At 45.9% G+C, this 21,289-nt stretch overlaps 1 protein-coding gene across 1 annotated transcript in view; it reads right to left on the bottom strand.

Moving 5' to 3' along the window:
* Positions 1–20,601, bottom strand: part of LOC119387660 (receptor-type tyrosine-protein phosphatase N2) — a 580,933-nt gene extending 560,332 nt beyond the window's left edge. Inside the window, exon 1 of the mRNA XM_037655122.2 lies at positions 20,345–20,601. Coding sequence (XP_037511050.1) covers positions 20,345–20,411 — 67 coding nt within the window. The 5' untranslated portion in view covers positions 20,412–20,601. The remainder of the gene's footprint in view (positions 1–20,344) is intronic.
* Positions 20,602–21,289: the final 688 nt, after the last annotated feature.

The following is a 21,289-nucleotide window of genomic DNA, read 5'->3' as shown; positions in this document are numbered from 1 at the left end:
AGAGTTAACAGACTCTAGAAATGCCCGCCTTCTAGCTTTCGCTGTGACTGTGCTGCGCTTTCCGCGCAGGCCTGGCGTTTTTTTTTACACTACAATTATGACCATAAACCTCACCAAGTGTCATCTACAGTACAGCGTTCCTCACCATCCCCCTCGCCCCCTTCTTTGCGGGTGCATTGCACAGTGGGCGACTGAGGTTACACGTACGGCAGAGGAGAAAATAAAATAAATAAATAAAATACAAGCAGAAAGTCCAGTCTATAAATTTTCTTGCTCTAAATAATATCACTAATTTCCTTTGGCTCTTTGTTCACAATGTTTGCGAGCAAAGGGACAAAAGAACTAGCACGTTTTTCAAGCACATTCTCTGTTCGTACACATCATCACTCTGTCAAAACCGACGTTATTACTGTGTGAAAATCGGCGTGCTAAAGATGCCCAATGAGTTTTTTCACCTGTCGTTCTTCGTCTGTACGGTCCATTGTAGTCCGTGTTAACGAATTAGGTACAGCTCATTAAAGAAGAGGTAGAAGAAGATTCGGCCATTTGTCTTTCGTACTGGTGTGTCCTAGCCATTATCCATGGCCGATCCACGTCAAACGGTCAACTTTCCGGAGAAATCTCGTGCAACAGATCGTCGTGGCGCCGAGGCACTATGGAAAGCTGGGGCAGCACCACAGCAGAACGGCCTTACGTCAAGCGTCGTCAGCGAGGACCTCGCGGACCAGAGCTTCTGTCAAGCGTACAGCTGCCACGCCTACGCGCTCTGTCTTCTGACCGTCGCAGTCATCACGACGATTGCCCTCATTCACGTGACGCAGTGGGCGGCCATGACTGCATACCCTGTCGACGACCCCTTAGCGCCGATAACGTTGGAACCACGGCGGCTCTTCGTGGGCCAGCGCGAGGTGTACGAACAAAACCCGTCTCAAGCAGCGATTACTGCTGGTCGCGGAATCCAGCCGCTTCATAAAGACACGAGAGCGACCACACTGTCCAGCACGACGACTATAACCGCCGCAGAGCGTACTACGCCTGCAGAACAGGCCACGTTTACCGAGGCACTCGGGCATGGAAGAGCGCTCACCTCGGCGGGACGCACCGAGAGTCGCTTCAAAAGAAAAGTGTGGGTCGTCAAATCGACGCACGGTCCGATCATCGGGAAAGTCGTCGACATCAGAGGTAAAGATGTTGCCGCATTCAGAGGCATCCCTTATGCCGACAGATTGGACAGAAAGCGCCGGTTTGAAACGCCGCGTCCCGCGATGCCGTGGAAGCGCGTACTAAGAGCTTACAAGAACGGACCATCGTGCTATCAACCGGGGCCCGCTCGAGACCATCCGGTATTCGACGCGGCGTCGCAATCTGAGAACTGCCTCTACGTCAACGTGTGGATTCCTCTGTGCGCGTCTTCTACGCCGAACTGCTCACGCTGGACGATCGTCGTCTACTTCCACGGAGGCAACTTACGTCGCGGCAGTAACTCGATGCCCGTCTACGACGGCGCTGTACTGAGCGCCCTGGGCCAGGTAATCGTGGCCGTTCCCAACTACAGGCTCGGTGTGTTCGGTTTCCTGAGCCGCAAGGTCAACGGAACGCAAGAGAACCTGGGCCTCCTGGACCAAGTCATGGCGCTAGAGTGGGTCGTTAACAACAGCGAAGCCCTCGGCGGTCACCGCGATGACGTCGTCGTTTACGGCCACGACTGGGGAGCCTACACCGCGAGCCTATTTCTCGTGTCACCCGCGTTGCAGCAGCGCTTTCGCATCACCAAGGCGATCCTCGCCAGCGGCTCGCTGCTGCTTCCTTCGCGCTTCACGAGCAACGACTCCCACTGGCAGAGTTTCCTGCAGACGCTCAGTTGCGGCGGACGCTTTTTCGATGACACGCTGTCGTGCTTGCGGAGGGCACATCCCGAGCGGCTCCTAGCGGCTCAGTCTCGGTACCCAGGATCCGTGGGAGTAGTTCACCCCCATCCTCTGCTTCCTCGACAGCCTGGCCAATTTCTGCGCTTAGCAAACAACTTCAGCCGAGTCCGACTGCTGCTCACGAGCACGCCGCTAGAGGGACTCGGTGCTCTCGACAAGGTGACCTCGGGCGCCGGCGACCGAGCAACCAACGCCGACGCACTTTCGCCCGAGCACCTTCTGGTCCGGACCGGCCTGCAAGTCGGTGGTGACGAATTCGGCGAGTTGCTCGCCCTCCAGAAGGACAGGATTCGCGAGTGTTACGAGCTACCGCCGGGCACCACCCAGTATGGATCGGCCTTCGCCGTTAGTTTCCTGGGCGACACGCTCTTCAACTGCCCGTCGGTGCTCTTCGCTCGCCGCATGTGCCAGAGTGGCGCGCAGGCCTTTCACGTCATCGTGGGTCAAAAGCCTCGCTTCTGGAACCCGACTTCCAGCTTCCAGACCAGGGCCTCCCACATGGACGACTTGTACTTCGCCTTTGGCGTCCCCGTATCGCAGCGACTCAATCGCGATACCCGCGCAAGCGCTTACGAGGCCGACATTTTGACGCGAGAGGCCGCCTACTCCAGGAGGCTCATCAGACTCGTTACCGACTTCGCCAAAAACGGAGCCAGCGCACAGTTTGTGAAAGACTTCTCGCGACCGTATTGCGAGGGCGCGCGGTCGACGGAGATGTTCCTAGGCGTACGCACCGTGTCGTCTTGGAGAGTCAAGCAATGCGAGGTGCAGAATAAGTACCTCAGGTACAATTGATCGTTCGGAAAATCCTAGAGTGTGAATGTGAAGAGGACCTCAGTAACTTCGAGCGCGTTTTGATGCAAACAGCTGGCTATATTAAAATGTGACTTATGCTCTCGCTCTCTGTATCTACTCTACTTTTAATTCAAAAAGACAAATCGGCCAGTGCGGTGTTTATGCATCAATCAATCAATCAATCAATCAATCAATCAATCAATCAATCAATCAATCAATCAATCAATCAATCAATCAATCAATCAATTAAGCAATCAATTCAAAACTTTGTTACGTTATTACAAGTAATATACAAATACTAAAAAAAACCAACAGCCTAAGTGACTAGTAAAACCGCCCAATACAATGACGGACGTTTCTGTACTAGGTGTACTAGTGATACAAGCATATCGATAAACAAGGTTAAATTAGTAAAGAGGCATTTGTTAAAAAAAATCTATCTATCTATCTATCTATCTATCTATCTATCTATCTATCTATCTATCTATCTATCTATCTATCTATCTATCTATCTATCTATCTATCTATCTATCTATCTATCTATCTATCTAATATTATTTTCTTTATTTCTTTCCATTTCTCTCTCGCTCTCTATCGTTTCGTAGTTACCCCAACTTTCCGCGCTAACTTATCAAATAACTTCCATATCGAGGCGCTTTTTTTTCATCAGGTCCTTACTTTCCGAGGGAATGGAGTGCGGGGTGGGGAACGAGCGGCGAGGGCGTCCGCGTCTCGCAAAAATCTCCGCCAAGGCGTCGATGGTGCAAGCGCAATACGCGTAGATTTTTAGCCTTCGTCCCAAGTGGCATCGCTCTCATGCCACCAGGTCTGCACGAACGAAGACTCACGCACGCACGCACGCACGCCCAGGCACACGCCCCGCGTGTTCGCGTCGGCTTCCATATCAGCGCACGCTATCCCCGCGCAAACATGTAAGCTCGCTCGATAACATGAGCCTAATGTTTACCCATGAGCCCAGCACGACGACAGCCGCTTTCGGCGGGCCATATCGCGCGGCTTAATAGACCGCATCGTTGATATATATTTTTTGCGAGTATTCTGCCCGGATTAATCTTCTTTTTTTCCCCCTTTCGCCCCAGCTTCATCACGACGACCTCTCTACTGTTTTTCCTGTATAATACAGATTTATTTCTGTCTATATATTGCTTCGATGCAGGCCCGATAAATTCCATCTCGGGGAGAAAGCTAAACAAGCCGTCGTGTCTTAGGGTATATGGTAACTCGGGTGTTAAGGAAAGGAAAAAAAAACTATTAAGAAAGTTGTACGAAGGGAAGATTGTTGAATTAAGCGAATCCTCCCGGGCGACAAGCGGGATGTTATTTGAGCCTCCGTCGGTTTATCTTCGTCGGTCGAAAGCACAGGCCCAGAAAAAACATTGAGAATTGTAGGGCAATCTGGACTTAAAGGCATCGCTGGGCGTGACGCAACAGCTGCCGCGCACGTGTGAAGAGAAAAAAAAAGAGATAATACGTGATACACCTGGCTCATTGGGATTACCATGTTTATCGGCAACATTAGGATTTCGTGTGTGCACAGAGGAGCGTGAGAATGAAACAATTTTCGGAGAACCTCCATCATTGACTGTACGGCCTGGGCTGGTATGTTTGCAGAAATTATTATTATTATTATTATTATTATTATTATTATTATTATTATTATTATTATTATTATTATTATTATTATTATTATTATTGCAAAATACGAACCATACACATGCTTTTTCTCGCTTTAAACTTTTTATCGCGGATGACATAAATCCTTGATTGATTGATTGATTGATTGATTGATTGATTGATTGATTGATTGATTGATTGATTGATTGATTGATTGATTGATTGATTGATTGATTGATTGATTGATTGATTGATTGATTGATTGATTGATTGATCGATCGATCGATCGATCGATCTACATTACACTCCGAGCGAATTCGAAATATTCTGACCATTTTCGGTTACTGTGTCGTCATTCCATCATCTGAAATATTACTTCCAAGAAGGTAGCTACTGCGGCAAGCTTACGCCGCCGAATTCACGCCAGCGTCATGCGATGCATGCGTGCATGCGCCAATGCCGGAAATTATCTAGCAATACAAGTCGTTCTTGCATTCAACGTCATTTTATCTTCAATATTCCGATATACAAAGGAAACCTTATTATTATTTTCTTGCGGGCCTGTGTTTGCAAAGGACTCGCTTGCGCAAAGTTTATGTCACAGCCATTAAGAATTAGCGCTGTTATATCCCGATAAAAGAGCAGGCAGCATCGACTCTGCGTTGACTAACCATGGGTTTATATTTGCATAGGGCCGGTATAGAACGTGAATATATAGGAGAAGGTGCGTTTCTTCGGGCCTAATGCAGAAACGTGTGACAGCATACAGGCTGCATTAGATCCAAGGCAACCTCTATAAATAAAATATCACTTTCTGTTTCCCAACAAAGGTATGCCAAAACCGAGAGAAGCTATATTACAGTGACAGCTGTTATCAGATCACAACGGCAGTGGGGTAGCTGTCCGCCGCCGTCGGTGTCCGTAACAAATATTGCACGAAATAAGAAAAAAATGAAATAAAAGATGTCCAGGATCAGATGTGATTTGTACCCGGGCCCTCTGCGCGGCATTCGGGTATTCTACCACAAAACCACGCTAGCTTTTTTTCTTTTTTTATTGCCACAGAACCACGCTGGCGCTTGAAACTTGGTAGCAAAAAGATTCTATACAGGCGTCATGTCGGGCGAGCAATCGCGTTACCTTTGTAATATAGCGTGGCAGAAGGGTAAAATAACACGTCCCGCAATGCTAATTGCGCAACGAGTGCGTGGTTTAAAGCTTCCCACCCACTACAAAGCGGTAAACCATAATTCTTCATCGCCATCAGCCACATGAAGCATCGACAAAGTGCACATAATGCCTTACAGATGTGTAGTGGGTACACCGCTTATCCGCAGAAAGACGAATAACGGCATAGCGGGTGCTTGCCTACTACACAAAAATTAAAATTTGCCGCGTAGTGGGTACCTTGCAAGTGTACTTGTATTAGTTACCCCAAGATAGTTTAGAACCGGACTCTAGAAAGGCCGCTCTTCCGGCTTTAGCTGTGACTGTGCTGCGCGCAGGCCTGGCGTTTTTACTTGCATATCCTTGCTGAATAAAATGCGTAGAAGAGGAAAAGATATAACGAACGTTCATCCAAGAGAGAAATACCTGCGCGTAAGCATTCTTAAACACGCGGTGCAGCTGAAACCAGCAACAGTTCAAGAATTTTTCATATCTTCAAGCTTTTATCTTCCACTGAACTTTCGTCTTTTCTACGCGTAACCAGTAATATAATGATCGACAGCAATAGGGCAAAGTGTGCTATATATTGGTAAAGCCACTCCGAAGCGCGTCACGTATTACACGGGTGCGCTGAACCGTGGAAAGGAAAGCCCCTCTACTGGTAAGCTGACCTTGATTCCCTAATGTATCGGTACCTCCTTTTCTTCAACCGCACTGAAATAACTGAGTACTTGGCAAAAGCGAGTTTATCGATTAGGTGGAAATAAAGGGGCACTTGCAGTCCAGTGTGGGCCTGGTTAGCCAGAAAATGTCTTCACCAAACAAGTCAGTATACCCCATACCTTCGCCGAGATCATCATGTAAATATACGGAAGGACTGCCTACTGCTTGCTACGTGCCGTGCATGCTCGGGAAACATATCCGGACCATTTGCTAACGCCGGTAGTCTAGGTCGTTCCGTCGTTATTCCTGACAGCCACTTCTTCCGAGTGGATATTCATACGGTCATACGGAGTCAATGTGAGTAATATGCTGCGCAATCAAACGCCGGCGATCGTTGGGCCCCATCGGCCAAATAACCTTAATGCTGACCTTCAATATGTAGGCAACACGTGCGCGTTTATACGTAAACGGACAAAACGCATACCATATATGCAGTATATGCGTGTGTCTTTTCCCTTAGCATTAAAGCATTAAAGCATTAAAGCATTAAAGCGCATTAATGTAGCGCATTAAAAAGTACAGAAAAAGCGCAGTAAAGCAGTTCGTCATTGTTCGTCCAAGAATATATGCTGACAGTGCACCGGCGGCGGAGACTTCGTCCGGTTAACATTCGGAATAGTCTATAGGTGAGAGTAGCACAGAATACTAGGTGTTTCTCTAAGATCAGAAAATTCTTGTAGAGACGACCTGAATTGAACCACGGGTTTGTAACACTCTTCATGAAGCTCTTCGCCACGCATTGAACCCGCCTAATTAAATAGTCCCTGCTGCATAACGAAAGTGGCGACGATGAACTGCCAATAGTAACATTTTAGAACTAGGAAACTTATCTACAAAATATGCAATACATTATTTTATCTTCACTATGCGTCTTGTCAGTACCTACTCATATAGCCACTGAGGAATTTCCACTCGCTTGAATGCAATTTTTTGCTAAGCTTTTCAATCATTACGCTACTTTCTATACGTTCTATTTGTCTGCACACATCTTAGTTCCTGTCTAGTTAGAACTAAATCCACTTTACTATTTCTAACTCACTTGCTGTGAACATGCACCATCAGTACAGTAAAACAAGCAATACTTGTCTACAGAATAACGCTAGGTCTGAGTTGATACGCACTACTGTGTGATTACGACAACAGCGTCACCTAACTTATACTTCTGTCGTTTCCGCTGTGAATCCGAATTATTTTCTCTCCTGCTCAATTAGAATGTTTACCATGTGACCCGAACTGCGAGACGACAAATATATATATATATATATATATATATATATATATATATATATATATATATATATATATATATATATATATATATATATATATATATAGAGAGAGAGAGAGAGAGAGAGAGAGAGAGAGAGAGATTGCGTGCTCGATAATTACGTTTCCTTGATCGTTTAAGTAATGAAAGGCGTTACTAGAAATTTAGAGAAAAAAAAACATCGATAAACGAATTATACCTTTCATTTTATAGAAAAGTGCCTTCCTTTGTCCGACTCGCGTTTCGCCGTCCAACGTTATAAATTTAGAACTCACCGCGTCAGCTACACTCTAGAATTTTCTAGCTTCCCTTTCTTGCCGTATCAAAAGCTTCGTCGCTGAGCACACGGAGCGTTTGGTTCGTAACCCAGGCCGACCGCCCTCGTATGATTAATAAGTTTGCCGCGCCGATTGGCAGCCGTTTCTTCTGATAACCCGCTTTGCCACTCGAAATGCTCCACAAAAGTACGTGCCCGGCGCCTGAAGAAGAGCCGCGGAAAATATTAATGCATTAAGAATGAATTCCAGCGCAGAACTGAGAAAAACAAATGGGCGCTCACACGTGCCGTCTAAAGAACGTGCAATGCTTCGCAGAGAGATTACGAACCCCCCCGTCTCTATTTTCAGTTTTAAGGACTAGTTGGGCACCCACCAGGCTGCTGTACTGTATGTATGTGAATTATCAAAGAATAAAGAGAAAGAGAGAGAATGTAAATGGGTTTTAAAGAGAGCAGGTAGAGGAAGCAAAAGTTTCGTAATAACTCGATTTCAAATACTAAAGACACACGGCTCCATTGGCTGTATATCTACCAATGGAAAAAAAATAGAATCGGGGCAGAAAAGAACAAAAACAGAAGCGAAACGCTGGGTGTGGTAGCATCTCGAAAGAGTATAATAACTAAAACGGGCACGTACCGTTTCCCGGTGAAACAAGATATCCGCCGAGCCAATTTCGCGTATTTCGTCCGAGGAGGTGCTCGCCTTTCTTCAAATCCATTATCATTCGCGGAGATGGCACGGAGAAATATGCGAACGGTGTTAGAGGACGGATCTTGCGAACGAGCGTAAAGGCCGAGTCGAGTTAAGCGAGTTATTGAGAGTTATTGAGCCTGCCTCTACCGATAGAGGCGCACGTCGTGTTCAGTTTAGTGCGGATGCCGAATGAGCCTGACTTCCGGGGAATCGGGAAGAGATTAAAAATTGATGACATTATAGCAGTTCGAGGAGTACGAAAATGCGAGATTGTGACAATGAAATTGCGACCCTTTGTTTGCGAAAAGAAATGCGGAAACAAGTGTTGAAGTGTTTCGTGCTCTTCGTGTCCACAGTGTAAAACTGATCGTTTGAAACGTTGGTCGTCCACTGACGGCAACCCGGTTAACATAAAAAGATATATTTTCACATTGGCACGAGTGTTATTCGCAGGGTTCGCGCGCACGAACAGCCGATCTTAGGTACGTATCTTTAGGCTCACATGATTGAAGCTTCACACTCCTCCCCCCCCCCCCTCCCCCACCCCTTTCCTACGCTGGAGTCGCGAGCTCTATATATAAACGGCCAAACAGGAAACACATCCTCCGGCGCTGACGCAAATACGTAAGTGCTGCCACTGTATGATCCACTTATACAAACAACCATTTCTCGATAATGAAAAGAACATTAGTTACGTGGCTGCCGTTTCATAACTACAAGGAGATTATAGAGTTGGGAAAGATTATCTTTTTGTGCAAAACCGGTGGGAACGCGGCAGGTCGCCACGTCATCGCCATGTTCCGTCGTAATGCTTCACGCTCTGTAAACTGCGTCGTATCCGACAGCCCGCGAATAAAGGGATCCACGAAAGACTTGCGGAATTAAAAAAACACACTGCTCAGACATAGTCTTTTGTAAGTATGGCTTCTTGTTTTCTGCATATATATTCCAGTATAATGATCTTGATCAAGAGTGCCTTGAATGCATTTGTTCGTTTCCAATAATATACAGCATGCTAAGTGCATACGGCATTGAACTTATGCTTTGTATCGTATTGAGTATCTTGCTGTTCCATGTTTTCTCACTTCTGCGCCTACTGCTTACCAGTGTAAAAAAAAAAAAAAGAAACGCCAGGCCTGCGCGGAGCGCGCCGCACAGTCATAGCGAACGCTCAAAGAGCGGCCTTTCTAGAGTCCGTTCTAAACTATCTTGGGGTAACTAATACAAGTACACATGTAAGGTATCCACTATGCCACAAATCATAATTTTTTATAAGTAGGGAAACACCTACTATGCCATTATTCGTCTCTCTTGCGGATGAGCGAGATACGCGCTACACATCTATGAAGCATTATGTGCACTTTGTTGATGCTGCATGTGGCTGATGACGATGAAGAATCATGGTTGAGCACTTTGTAGTGGGTGGGAAGCTTTAAACCACACACCCGTAGCGCAGTTAGCATTGTGTGACACCTGGTTGTTACTTCACTCTTCTTCCACACTATAATACACATGCTAGCGAGATTCGTTACCCGACATGATGCCTGTATAGGGTCTTTTTGCAAAGGAGTTTCGCGCACCAGAGTGACTCTGTGGTAGAATACTCGACTGCCTCGCAGAGGGCCCGCGTCTAAATCTCATGCGATCCTGGATATTTCTTTATTTATTTCATCTGTTCTCATTTCGCGCGATAGTGGTTACGGACACCGGCAGCGGACAACCACCTCACTGCCGCTGTGATCTGATAAGAGCTTTCGCTGTAAAATGTTGATCAGCTCTATGTTGGAAATGTGAAAATACATCTCCGCACTGTTCAACATCATGTATTTTGAATGATTCGTGATCTACTTGTGTACAGGTGCTGTCACTGCTCTGTAGTCAGGCAAATATAAAGCATTTTGTCATGCCTTCCAGGAAAGTTCCTTAAGCTATCTTCAATAAATGATTCATTAATGAATAAAAAACTTACGATTCACAAACGCCACGTTCCATCCGACGTGCCGGTATGTTCCCCAAACTCTAGTGACTGCTGGTTTAATTGATTATTTAGAACATAACCAGAAAAACTAGATGCTGTAGCTCATAAAGTAAATGACGCTTGCAGGTGCACCGTAGCCGAGCAATTTGAATATTATCAGTGTCAGGCACGGCAGTAACGCATTGCCCAAAATCACAGTATTCGCGATGACAACAAGAACTACTTCAACAAGAGAAAGAAGCAAAAAATAAGAAGGGAAAGAAAAGGTAAAAAAGAAAGGAATTTGTGGACGAAAATGGAAACTTGCAATCTACGTCGGTAAAGTTTTAGAACTTCATATTGAAGATTCAAGTCTTCAGTCTAAGGTTTCAGCTAGACGTCGAATTGCGCAAACATTGTCGAATAGGCGTCGAACTACGCAATTTCATATTTGCACAATTTTTGCTTTTTTTAAGTCCCCAAATCTCAGTGCACGCTCTCGCTGCATTATAAAACATTGACGTCATCGAGCCTGAGGCAATCCAGCGACGTTCAGCGCAGTTCAGGCGTATTTCTGGAGTTGCGTCAGCTAGTATTACCGCCTTTAAACGATACGCGCTAAGCACGGAGTACAGTCTAACAGTGGTTCAGAAACGTAACGTGATATTCATGCTTAAACAATTCAGCCAGAACCACATTAACTAGGTGTGCCACGTTTTGAGCAGAATTACCATTGAAACAAACGTCAACGTGACATGTAGACAATATGCAATGTGTTTGCTATGTACACTCTCATTCTTATCTTCCTTACTTTCCTGTTTCCCTTACCCCTTTTCCAGAGGAGGATAGCTAACCGATATTTATTTTCTGGTTAACCTCCCTGCCTTTCCACATTACATTTCTCTCTCTCTCTCGCTCTCAATAACTAACGTTAATTTGCTGCGATCTTTGTTGTCTTTCCTTGTGCGTGTGATAAATTATAGGTGAAGTTATGAACTTTTCTGTAGGCTTACATTGCCATTACTGAGTATTTGTGCATATCGAGACAATCGCGGAATTTCAACTGTAATTTACCAATCGCGCTAACGGTCCTAGCAGCCTCTCCACCTAAGTTAATCACTGAAAGCTGCATTAAGACATCTTTTTTTTTGTCTATGTGATCTTTTCTATAAGTAGAGGTCTCGAATGGCTGGGTATGCACGTTGTTGTTGTTGTTGTTCGAACGCTTGCAGCCCTAGGCGCGTTGCGCAGTGATGATTATAAAAAGTGATCGCGTGCACGTTCTAGCTCGTGACAGAGATACGTAGGTGTTACGGGACACGTTCATCGCCGATATTCGATGCCCATTTCACACCGTACCGTATTGCTGCGGAGCGTTTCTACAATGTCAAGCACTTTGTGTCTCATAACTAAACACCTGTTCGAACGCTAAATAGTAGTTACACTTTCTCTGCAAGGACCGTCATGGTGGCTGAAGGACGAGTTCAGTATAGTTAGGTTCTCTTGTACGCCCCTGAGGCCTATCTACGCAAGCCTTCAGAACCTAAAGATGCACGGCAAGCTTGCATTAAGTCGCGCAAAGCTTGGCACAGTGAAGCACGGGCCCGTCGCCGCTCGCTAGGCAACCTACTCCTCTATTTCTCTATATTTCTCTATAGCGCTGGGTGGCCTTCTTTGTTTATCTTTAGCTGCTCTTTCTTTCTCCCTTTCTTTCTTTTTCTCTCTTCTTTCTGTTTTTTCTGTCTTTTTGTCTCTGTTTATTTATATTTTTCTCTCTCTCTCTTTCTATTTCTTTCTCTTTCTATCTTTCTTTCTTTCCTATCTTTGTCTCACTCTCTCTTCCTCGCTCGCGCTCTCTTTCTTTTTCCTCTCTGTATTTATTTCTTTCTCTTTCTTTGATTATCTCTATTACTCTCTTTCTCTTTCTGCAATTTTTTCTCTCTATTTCTCTCTCTCTCTCTCTCATTCTTTATATGCTATGATTTACTCTCTCCCCTCCTTTCCCTACTCCTCACTCTCACTTCCCTTTTCTACCCCTTGCTAGACGATACTATACAAGTCTATGCTATGTTCTGTCAGTGTACCTGGATAGCCGAGTGGTTAAGACGCTCGCCTTCGGATCGTGGGTACGCGGGTTCGAATCCCACCGCCTCATGAATTTATTTCGACAAGATTTTCTCTTTCTTCATATCATTCTTTCTCCGTGCATCTCTGTTTCTTTCTTTCTTTCTTCGCCCTCCTTCTCAGCCTCACATCTCTTCTTCACTTTGTGCTTCGCCCTTGCTCTACGCCGGGCCAGTCTGCGCACGTGTCAGGGGGAGCGAATATGAAGAGGACGACGAGAGCGAGTGCCGGTTCATGATAATTTTGGGTCACCACATTTTACGCAAAGCTAGATCAGCTTCGCTTTTAAAAGTAAAGCTCTCTACAACGACTTGTAAAGCCCCGCCAGCAGCGACTGCAAAAACACCACTTTGCTCCTTACGTAAGTGCAAACATTTTCAGCCCCTACCGAGTAAACACTAAGGTCGTGTAGGTTATGAGGTCGAAAAATGATTACTGCTGACATCAGCTTTTAACGTAAGCCGTGAAAGCATCTTACAATTTACTTCATTTAACGAAGTTGACGAATTTTGGAAAAACATTCCATCCCGCTACGCTGGCTTTGAGCGCAGTACAGCACTGACAGTTTTTGATTTTAGCTAGTTATTCCTTTTTTTTTTCTTTTAGTATGTACGCTCCTTTGCATCAGCAGACTCTCCTTACTCAGTTTCTTTTTCCTGGCGTCTCCATTAAACTCTTAAAAGCTTTCTTCGTCATTGTTGTTCCCCCTTATCTCTCACTCTCTTTCTCTCTATTGTACCTATTCTCTTCTTTGTATATTACACCGTTCTTTCGTGTTCTTATTACGCCTCAATTTTCTGGGTGACCGCACTACTTGTTTCGACAAAGTCCCGCGCCTCTCGACAGACAATCTTCCAGCCTTTCTTCCCATCCTGTTGTTCGAAGTGAACGTATTTTATTCGTGTTGTTTTTTCTTGCTAGCCCGTTCTGTCTCTCGCTTCTCGTGCCTTCTTCTGACGACAAATTTACCACTACCGTTACCGCTTCTGCCGCTCAATTCATAATTTTCGGAATGCACACGTCGCTTCATTCAGGAAAACCAATTTGAGCTGGTTTTTCTGAAGGACTTAAAAACGCGAAAGAAACCGAGCTTTTAGCAATCCTTTGCTTCAGCCGAAGTTCTATGTTTGAAAGCACTGCGCATTTAGAACGCAAATTACAAAGCATTTAACATCGCCTTGTCGAGCGTAGGCGTTGTGTAAATGTTAACCTTCGAAAATATTCGAAAGCGAATTGAATACCTATGCAAATACCTACGAATATTGAATTCAAGTAAGAGTGCATCAATCAGTGAAGAAAATCCAAGCAAATTTCTAAAAATAGTTTTGAAACAACAAACATATCGAAACTGGCTTTGAAGCCGAAAATCAAGCAAGGCTTTATGGTGCATGATGAAACTAGTTCACGCTGCGGTTTCATTCATCACGGCGAATAGGTTAGACTCCGTGATATTTTTTCAGACAATATTCTTACAACTGCCAACAAATTATCGAACACACATATATAAACAATATAAACACACATAAAACAATACAGAGCCACTTCGTTTCCAAATTTAGTAAAAAAAAACTGGATGCATAATTTTCTTATCAGCGAGTCTGAATACTCTACTCATTATAGTGAAGCGGTACGCTCACAGTATAGTTTACTCAGTAAACGCCGACAATGAGATTTAGTTTCACGCGCTTAAAAGCATTGCGCGCCAAAACGTGCGAGAATCCTACACTTATTTGCCGCCGCACGCTCGCAACTCTTGCATTGTTACGCACGCGAGATACAAATGTTGCTTCAACATGCCTATCGGCATCTTTTGTTGGCGAATTTTAAAGCATACGCAACATTTTTTTTTTTCCAAAGCGAGCAAAAGTCATGGCCGTAACTATAACCATGACTTGTAACCATGTTTTGAATCTGATATACGTTTCTGTCGTTATGGCACAGCAGAATAATGTACTGACACTCTCGAAAATCGCACACGGTAAATATATTGCACTTGTTTACTCACAACTTCTATAATTGTATCTTTACATTCCTCTTATAGTCCATCGAGGGATTAACGTTATGTGCAAATAAAGAAATAAACTTAGTAAATGTGCCTGTTGCGCATATGTGCCACTTCGCGACTCATTAATTGTGATTTTTTCATCTTCAAAATGAATAGCAGCGATCTTCGAGTAATTGTTGCTTTTTCAGTGCTCTTGCGAGGCACAATCGACGTTCTCTTGATGACTAGGAGGGAGTCGCAGCTTCATCTCTAAATTCGCAAACAGAAATATTGACGTGCGTAGGGCGTGGAGCGCAACAGTATACCTGTTGCGCGCGAATGGAAGGCATGAGAAGATACTATACGTTCTGCGCATGAGTGCTTCAATGGGACAAGATTTTGGCGTACGCGACAATCCTTACGCATGTGAGACTAGAGCGGTCTTCCAATAATTTCCGTGACATGCTAACGGCAAGCGTGCTCCACCACAGTCAGTCTAACAGCGTGAAAAAGCCTACTTTACAAGCACGTTGTGTTGTGCATTACGGGTCGGTTACTTAAGCCGCGAGTTTCTAGACGATAGTTTTAAAATATAACCAAGGTTCTAAGGCCTGTATATGTCCTCAGTCACTGTTACGGACGTTTCATAAGTCGTTATGCGAATGCACTTGCCCTGCATTGCGTTGTGCGGTGCCTTAGACTTACATACTAAGAGTCTAGTCAGAAGATAATGCTTTCGAACCTGATGCTTACAAGACAGCATAGACGCAGAACATCTAGAGGCAAAAAGTAATGCAACCTATCAGCTATATCCTGCAATATTTCAAGTGTAGGCTCCTACAGGCGTGTGACTAGAGCTAGTTTCTGACAATCTCTACCACATGCTCACCGCAAGCGGACTCCACCGCAGTAGCACCCTTAGTGAGAAAAAGCCTACTTTACAGGCAAACTGCACTGGGTGTTGCGGGTTGGATTTTCAGGTTTTGGCCTTTTTCTAGACGATAGTTTTAAAAGGCGCCCTAGATTCCAAGACCTGCACGCGTCTTCAAACATCATTATGAGCGCGTCATATGTCGCAATTAAGAGTGTCCTTGCTCCACAATGCGCTGCACCGTTCGGTAGACGTTTGTGCAGATTGAAGTGTCTCGGAAGAAGATGATAGTTCAAACTTAATGTTTCAAAGACAGTTTCGACTCAATGTAGGGTCTGTATCCGGGGCCACGTATGTTTTGCGACCTCACAAGGAAACAGGCTACGATCTGGAGGCAAATCCAAACAGGTTCTTTTCCCAGCCTTCATCGGCTGTCTAAAATTTACCGAGAACAAATTCAACCAAGCTGTCGACATTGCAGCTGCATGAAGGCTACCCAAAATCCCATTCTTTGAGAATGCGAGGGGAAACCACCTCCAAAGACAATACTGCCAGCTTTCTCTTTCGAAGCTTGGGAGTGACTCCTGTCGTCAGCTGACTACCGTATTCAGGCTGTAGCGATTAACTGGGACGAAAGCGTCGTGGCATGCTACTGGCCACCACCCTTCGAACAACCGGAAAGCTAACTCCAACGACCTCGTTTTGCCGTCAGTAACGTTCTTTCTCCCTCTCTCTACGACTCAATGTATGAAAGAAAAAAGAAACGCAAGCCAATACCCATAATCCTGCAATACTTTAGCTACATCTATAAACGGCTGTATCGTTATGCGTTTAATGAGCCGAAATGTAATCTACATAAGAAATGCATGGGCGCCACAAGTACATTAGCCTAAAGCAGGAGCATCTTGGCACACCAACAGGGCTACCCAATGAATTAATTAATAATTAATATCTGGGGTTTTACATGCCAATACCAAGATATGATTATGAGTCACACCGTAGTGGAGGGCTCCGGAAATTTCGACCATCTGGCGTTCTTTAACATCCACTGACATCGCACAGTACACAGGCATTTAGCACTTCGCTTTCCATCGAAATGCGACTGCCGCGGCTGGAATCGAAACCGAGACTTTCGGGTCCGCAGCCAAGCACCGTGACCACTATGCGACCGAGGCGGGCGCGGTACCTGTCTAGTCACCGCAGCTGTACATCTCAACGGTGTGAGATACACAAAGAGGTAACGATCCGCCTGGACCACAAAAGAAGGCCTGAGCAAATCAGCAGGGTAACAGAGCTTGAGGGAGGGTGAAGACTTGTGCACGAACCAGAAGCGATCGATGCAGGTCTTTTACGCCGTATGCGGGCTGCCTCACGCACGTCGTCGACGGTGACGAAAGCGAGGCGCCATGAGCGGCGAAGGGAGAGGAGATTCGCGCGGTGAGACGACAACCCACGCAAAGGTGTGTGGGACGCTGGGTGAGAGGGAGGGAGATAATCCCTCCCTTCGCAGCTCTTGTAACTTAAACGCCTGCGTAGGCACTCTCCTACAGCTGACTGCCGTCACGCGAGTGCGACCTTTACCTTGAAAACAAGAGGCAGGCAATTTCAGCCTGACGATAACATAGTAAACAAAAAAGGAAAGACGTGGGCATGATGGATTACAGATTAGCCGTATAGATAAGGGAAAAGAGCTGCACCAGATTCTTTTTATCTTTCGATCCACTCTCCCCACTGCGCAGTGCGCATCGCTTTGTAAAATAGTACGTATCATCACGACGTTTTAAATGCGGGAGATTGCAGAGGCACATTTTGTGAGCAAATCGTATGAGGCGTGGGGGTATCGGCCCTCCGCACACGGTAAAGCCGGCAGCTATTTCGTATCTGACTGCATCGTTCGCATCTTTACCAACGTTTCAGTTAGCTTTCGCTGGATTTTGTTCCAGTTATCGGTTTTTGATGCCATGCTGTGCGTGCACATGTGTCCTTGCATTTCGTTAGGCTCGTATTATCTCAACAAAAATTTAGTTGCCATCATGCCCATGTATCTTTCTTCTACCTACGTTTTCTCCTAACTTGTACACTTTTCTGTTTTTGTGAACATGATCATTTACAAATGATGAGCACTGGACTTTTGACTATAGACAGCATGATACGGAAATTATTCGCTTGACAGTACCAACCAACCAACCTATGCACTATACGATATTTCAAGCTACAAATACAGTGACCAATGTCAACAAAGACGACGTGCACCGTTGCTCATTCGAGTGTATTGTTGTTGTTTTTTTTTTATTTACTGGGGCACTACATTATAACTACGCCTGTACGATAGACAAAACAAAAAGATTACTCACAGATAGCTAATCTATGAGTGAAGTGTTCTCACAGTACTGCACTTAAAGGCAATACTTCACTAGCAAGCTCTACCTCGCTCTACACGTGATATCGTCCCCGTTCAAGTCATCTCTTCTTATATAGTGTTAATTCTAGTGCTTACGTTTTTGTCATCCCGTAGTTCACAGCTAGCACTTCTCGGTTACGACTAAACAATGGGAAGACAATGGGAAGAAGCATGTATAAATGATTCTCACTTGGTACAAAAGGAGCTCCGCACATTTAGAGCATTCAGTTTAAAGTCTACACAGAATTTTTTCCTTGATTTAAAAAAAAAAACGTCTTCTCGCCATAACGCTGGTAGCATGAGCGTTGTAGACAGCGTTCATAATAGCTTCCAGTATTTCGCTTAAATTCTCTGCGTACAGTTAGAAATAATCTTTCTTGCATTTCTTTCTTCAACTGTATATCTCCCTTTCATTCTCACTCTTATTTTCACAGAGTGATTTGGCAGATTACTGATCTAACTATTTGTACGCATCGATTTCTTTACAATAGGCACTCTAGAAAAGAGATGAATAAACGTAGACTAGTTTTTAAGAAGGATACAAAGGATTATCCTTACTATAAGTTCCTTTTCGTAAATAAACCAAGCGTAGTACCGATATCTGTTTTACTCTATATTTATCTCAAGGCGTTCTTACGAACACTGCGTCGGTTTCGAAAACACTCCGCGGCGACGGAAAGGAAAATATGCTAGCGCCGATCAATCCATCGCACTGACGCTTCGTTCCCCCTATCGTGTTTCAATGTTTGCAAAATATATCCAAAAGTTGTGAAAGTGTTGAAGTAGGGAAGGAAGAAACATTTTTTGCTAAGTTGTGACCGTACCGCAAGTTATCGTGATAAGGATCTTGAGTACTTGCGTTCTGTCCCATTGTGACTGAGAACGATGTTGGGTAATTCACTATATAGCATTGCATTGGCTATCCAATGACACATTTACAATAGTAATGTCCCCCTCAACAAGAAACGAAAAGGGGGGGGGGTGGAGGGGCAGAGACACAGCAAACGTGTAATAATAATAATAATAATAATAATAATAATAATAATAATAATAATAATAATAATAATAATAATAATAATAATAATAATAATAATAATAATAATATATGGAGTTTTACGTGCCAAAATTAGGATATGATTAAAAGGCACGCCGTCGTGGAGGGCATTAGAAATTTAAACCGCATGGAGTTCTTTAACGTGCGCCTACATCGCACAGTACAAGGGCATCTAGCATTTCGGCTCCATCGAAAGGCGACAGCCGCGGCCGGGATTGAACCCGCGACTTTCGGGTCAGCAGGCGAGCACTGTATCCACTATACCGTGGCGGACAAAAATGATACGTGTACCAATGGTAGAGAAAACAGGCGATTTGGAAAGGAACAATGCCTCAGGCTCCTGAAAAGCTGTGACGCTGTTAAGCGGACGTCATGCTGACACATGCCTGTTTAACATTGCGGAAACTTTCTGTATGTGGAAAACGCACTTTATGTACGACTGAATTACGAACTGCAGAAATCAATGACGTAGCATTTATCACCCTATGCGTATTCTTAGCACCATATCATTGGCCACGTTACGAAAGGTCTTCTATTTACTGTCCGCGACATCAATGACTCCTTTTTTTCGCAGACACAGAGGTACCGACCTTTCACTGGAGGTATACAGGCAATAGAACGATGATATACGCCTGCATGGAGGAAGCCGCTGAGTAGACATCGCCACCAAGAATTTTCACTAATGCTTATACCATTAAAGCCCTACCGCTTCGCGTTGTGATGGTGCAGTTCCACTAACAAACGCGAGAACTATTATTATGTGTCGATATCGGCGATAATGATTGGTTTTGTCATTCAAGAAGATTGCCCGGCCGATTCGTATTCCTTTGTCTGCCTAAGCCAACGTATGTCACCACGGTCTGCTGCCAGTACGACGACTGATCGCTTTCTCAAAAACATCCTTGCACCGTAGCCTTTCCGTCTTAGGCGATCCCGGATAACCCGTCGGGTACCGAAATCGAACGCCACAGGTTCCCCAAGGCCACGCAGGAGCCCCACTTGTCAAAACAGAAACGAAATTCCGTCAGCTGTCCCTGGCTCGCATCACATGGCCGGCCAAAACTAAAATGCACAGATGCACAGCACACAATCTCAAGTTTAGGCCACGTAACGGGCTGGAACATCGGCGCTTTCCCATGCACCGAGCGTCCCATATGACTCGCGGGGTACCGAGGCGCCGCTTCACGTGTTGATCGTTGCCGTCCCAGCGCCACAACGGGGCTCGGCCGCTGGTCGAACCGCGCGCACCGAGTTTCACACTCTGTTTCGGATCAACGTCTCGGGCTGCCCAGGCCGCGACACGTTCGGACAATCGTCCCCGATCGACGAGACCCTCGCGGTACGTGAGCGGCATGCCGAACCGGGAGGAGGGAGGCAAAAGAAAACCGCGACAACGCTCGCAAGCGCGCGCGCACGCATCTCTCCGCTGGCCGTGTTTTTCCCAGCACGGCGCGGCGTTAGGCTTACCGACGCTCCCGTCCGCCGAGCAGGCGCCGGCGACAGCTAGCAAGCAGAGGGCCACCGCCGTCAGCATGTTGCCGGTCGCGCAGGCGGGCCCTTTTTTTACTCCATCGTGAAGCCTTTTCCGAAGGGGCGACGAACAAACGGCATCAGCTTGGCGAGTGTCGCACGTCTCTCGGCACGCTTGTCCGAAAAAACACCCGGCTCACAGAGGCTGGCTGCTGCGGGCGCGAGCGAAAGAAAAACAGAAAAACAAAACAAGCGCGGCCGCTGGATTTTTCAGACTGTCCTTCGCTTGGCCAGCGCCAGATGGTGCCTCCCGCGCCTCCAGAGGTGGCCCGGATGAAGGTGACGTAGCGCCGACGTAGCGCTGACGTTGCGCCGACGTCGCAACTCCGGCGGCGCCAGCCGGCGGAACGGCGCGAGCGCGCGACCTTTCGATACGCACGCTGCGCGCGGCTTCGGGAAAAAGGGGAGCAACCTTAGAACGGGGAGTGCGAGGACCGTAGGGAGTGAGGGAAGGCTGTCGGAGAAAGAAAGTGGGGAAAAACGGCGGTGGGGGGAAGTGGGGACAATGCACTACGCTCTCGGCATATAAGGTGTCCTCTCCGAACGTGAGCTCGTCGTGTGGCCAGCTGTATCCCATTATGCAAAGCAACGACCGTCGCCGTCGTCCATTCGCCTGCCATCTTGGTGCTTCACATTCTCTACTGCCCATTTACCTAGTGGGCCCGGGAGCGAGCGCTTGATGTGTTACCGAGTGGCGACCCTTTCTTCTCACCCGCTATTCCCTCAAGGGGGAAAGGCGTTAAAAAAAAAGCTAGACCGTAAGCTGCGTCATCAAAAAGGATGTGCCTGGCCCGAGGAAATCGGGCGAAGAAATCGTTATTGCCTCTGCGACGTCAACAAGTGTTCCAAATATAGAGCTAGCGTCGTTGTTGAAAGCGCGAC

The sequence above is a fragment of the Rhipicephalus sanguineus genome, chromosome 3, assembly GCF_013339695.2.
Source record: "Rhipicephalus sanguineus isolate Rsan-2018 chromosome 3, BIME_Rsan_1.4, whole genome shotgun sequence".
In the NCBI taxonomy this organism is placed as follows: domain Eukaryota; kingdom Metazoa; phylum Arthropoda; class Arachnida; order Ixodida; family Ixodidae; genus Rhipicephalus; species Rhipicephalus sanguineus.
Note: the sequence above shows the minus strand (reverse complement) of the source record. Positions and strands in the feature narration are given on the sequence as shown.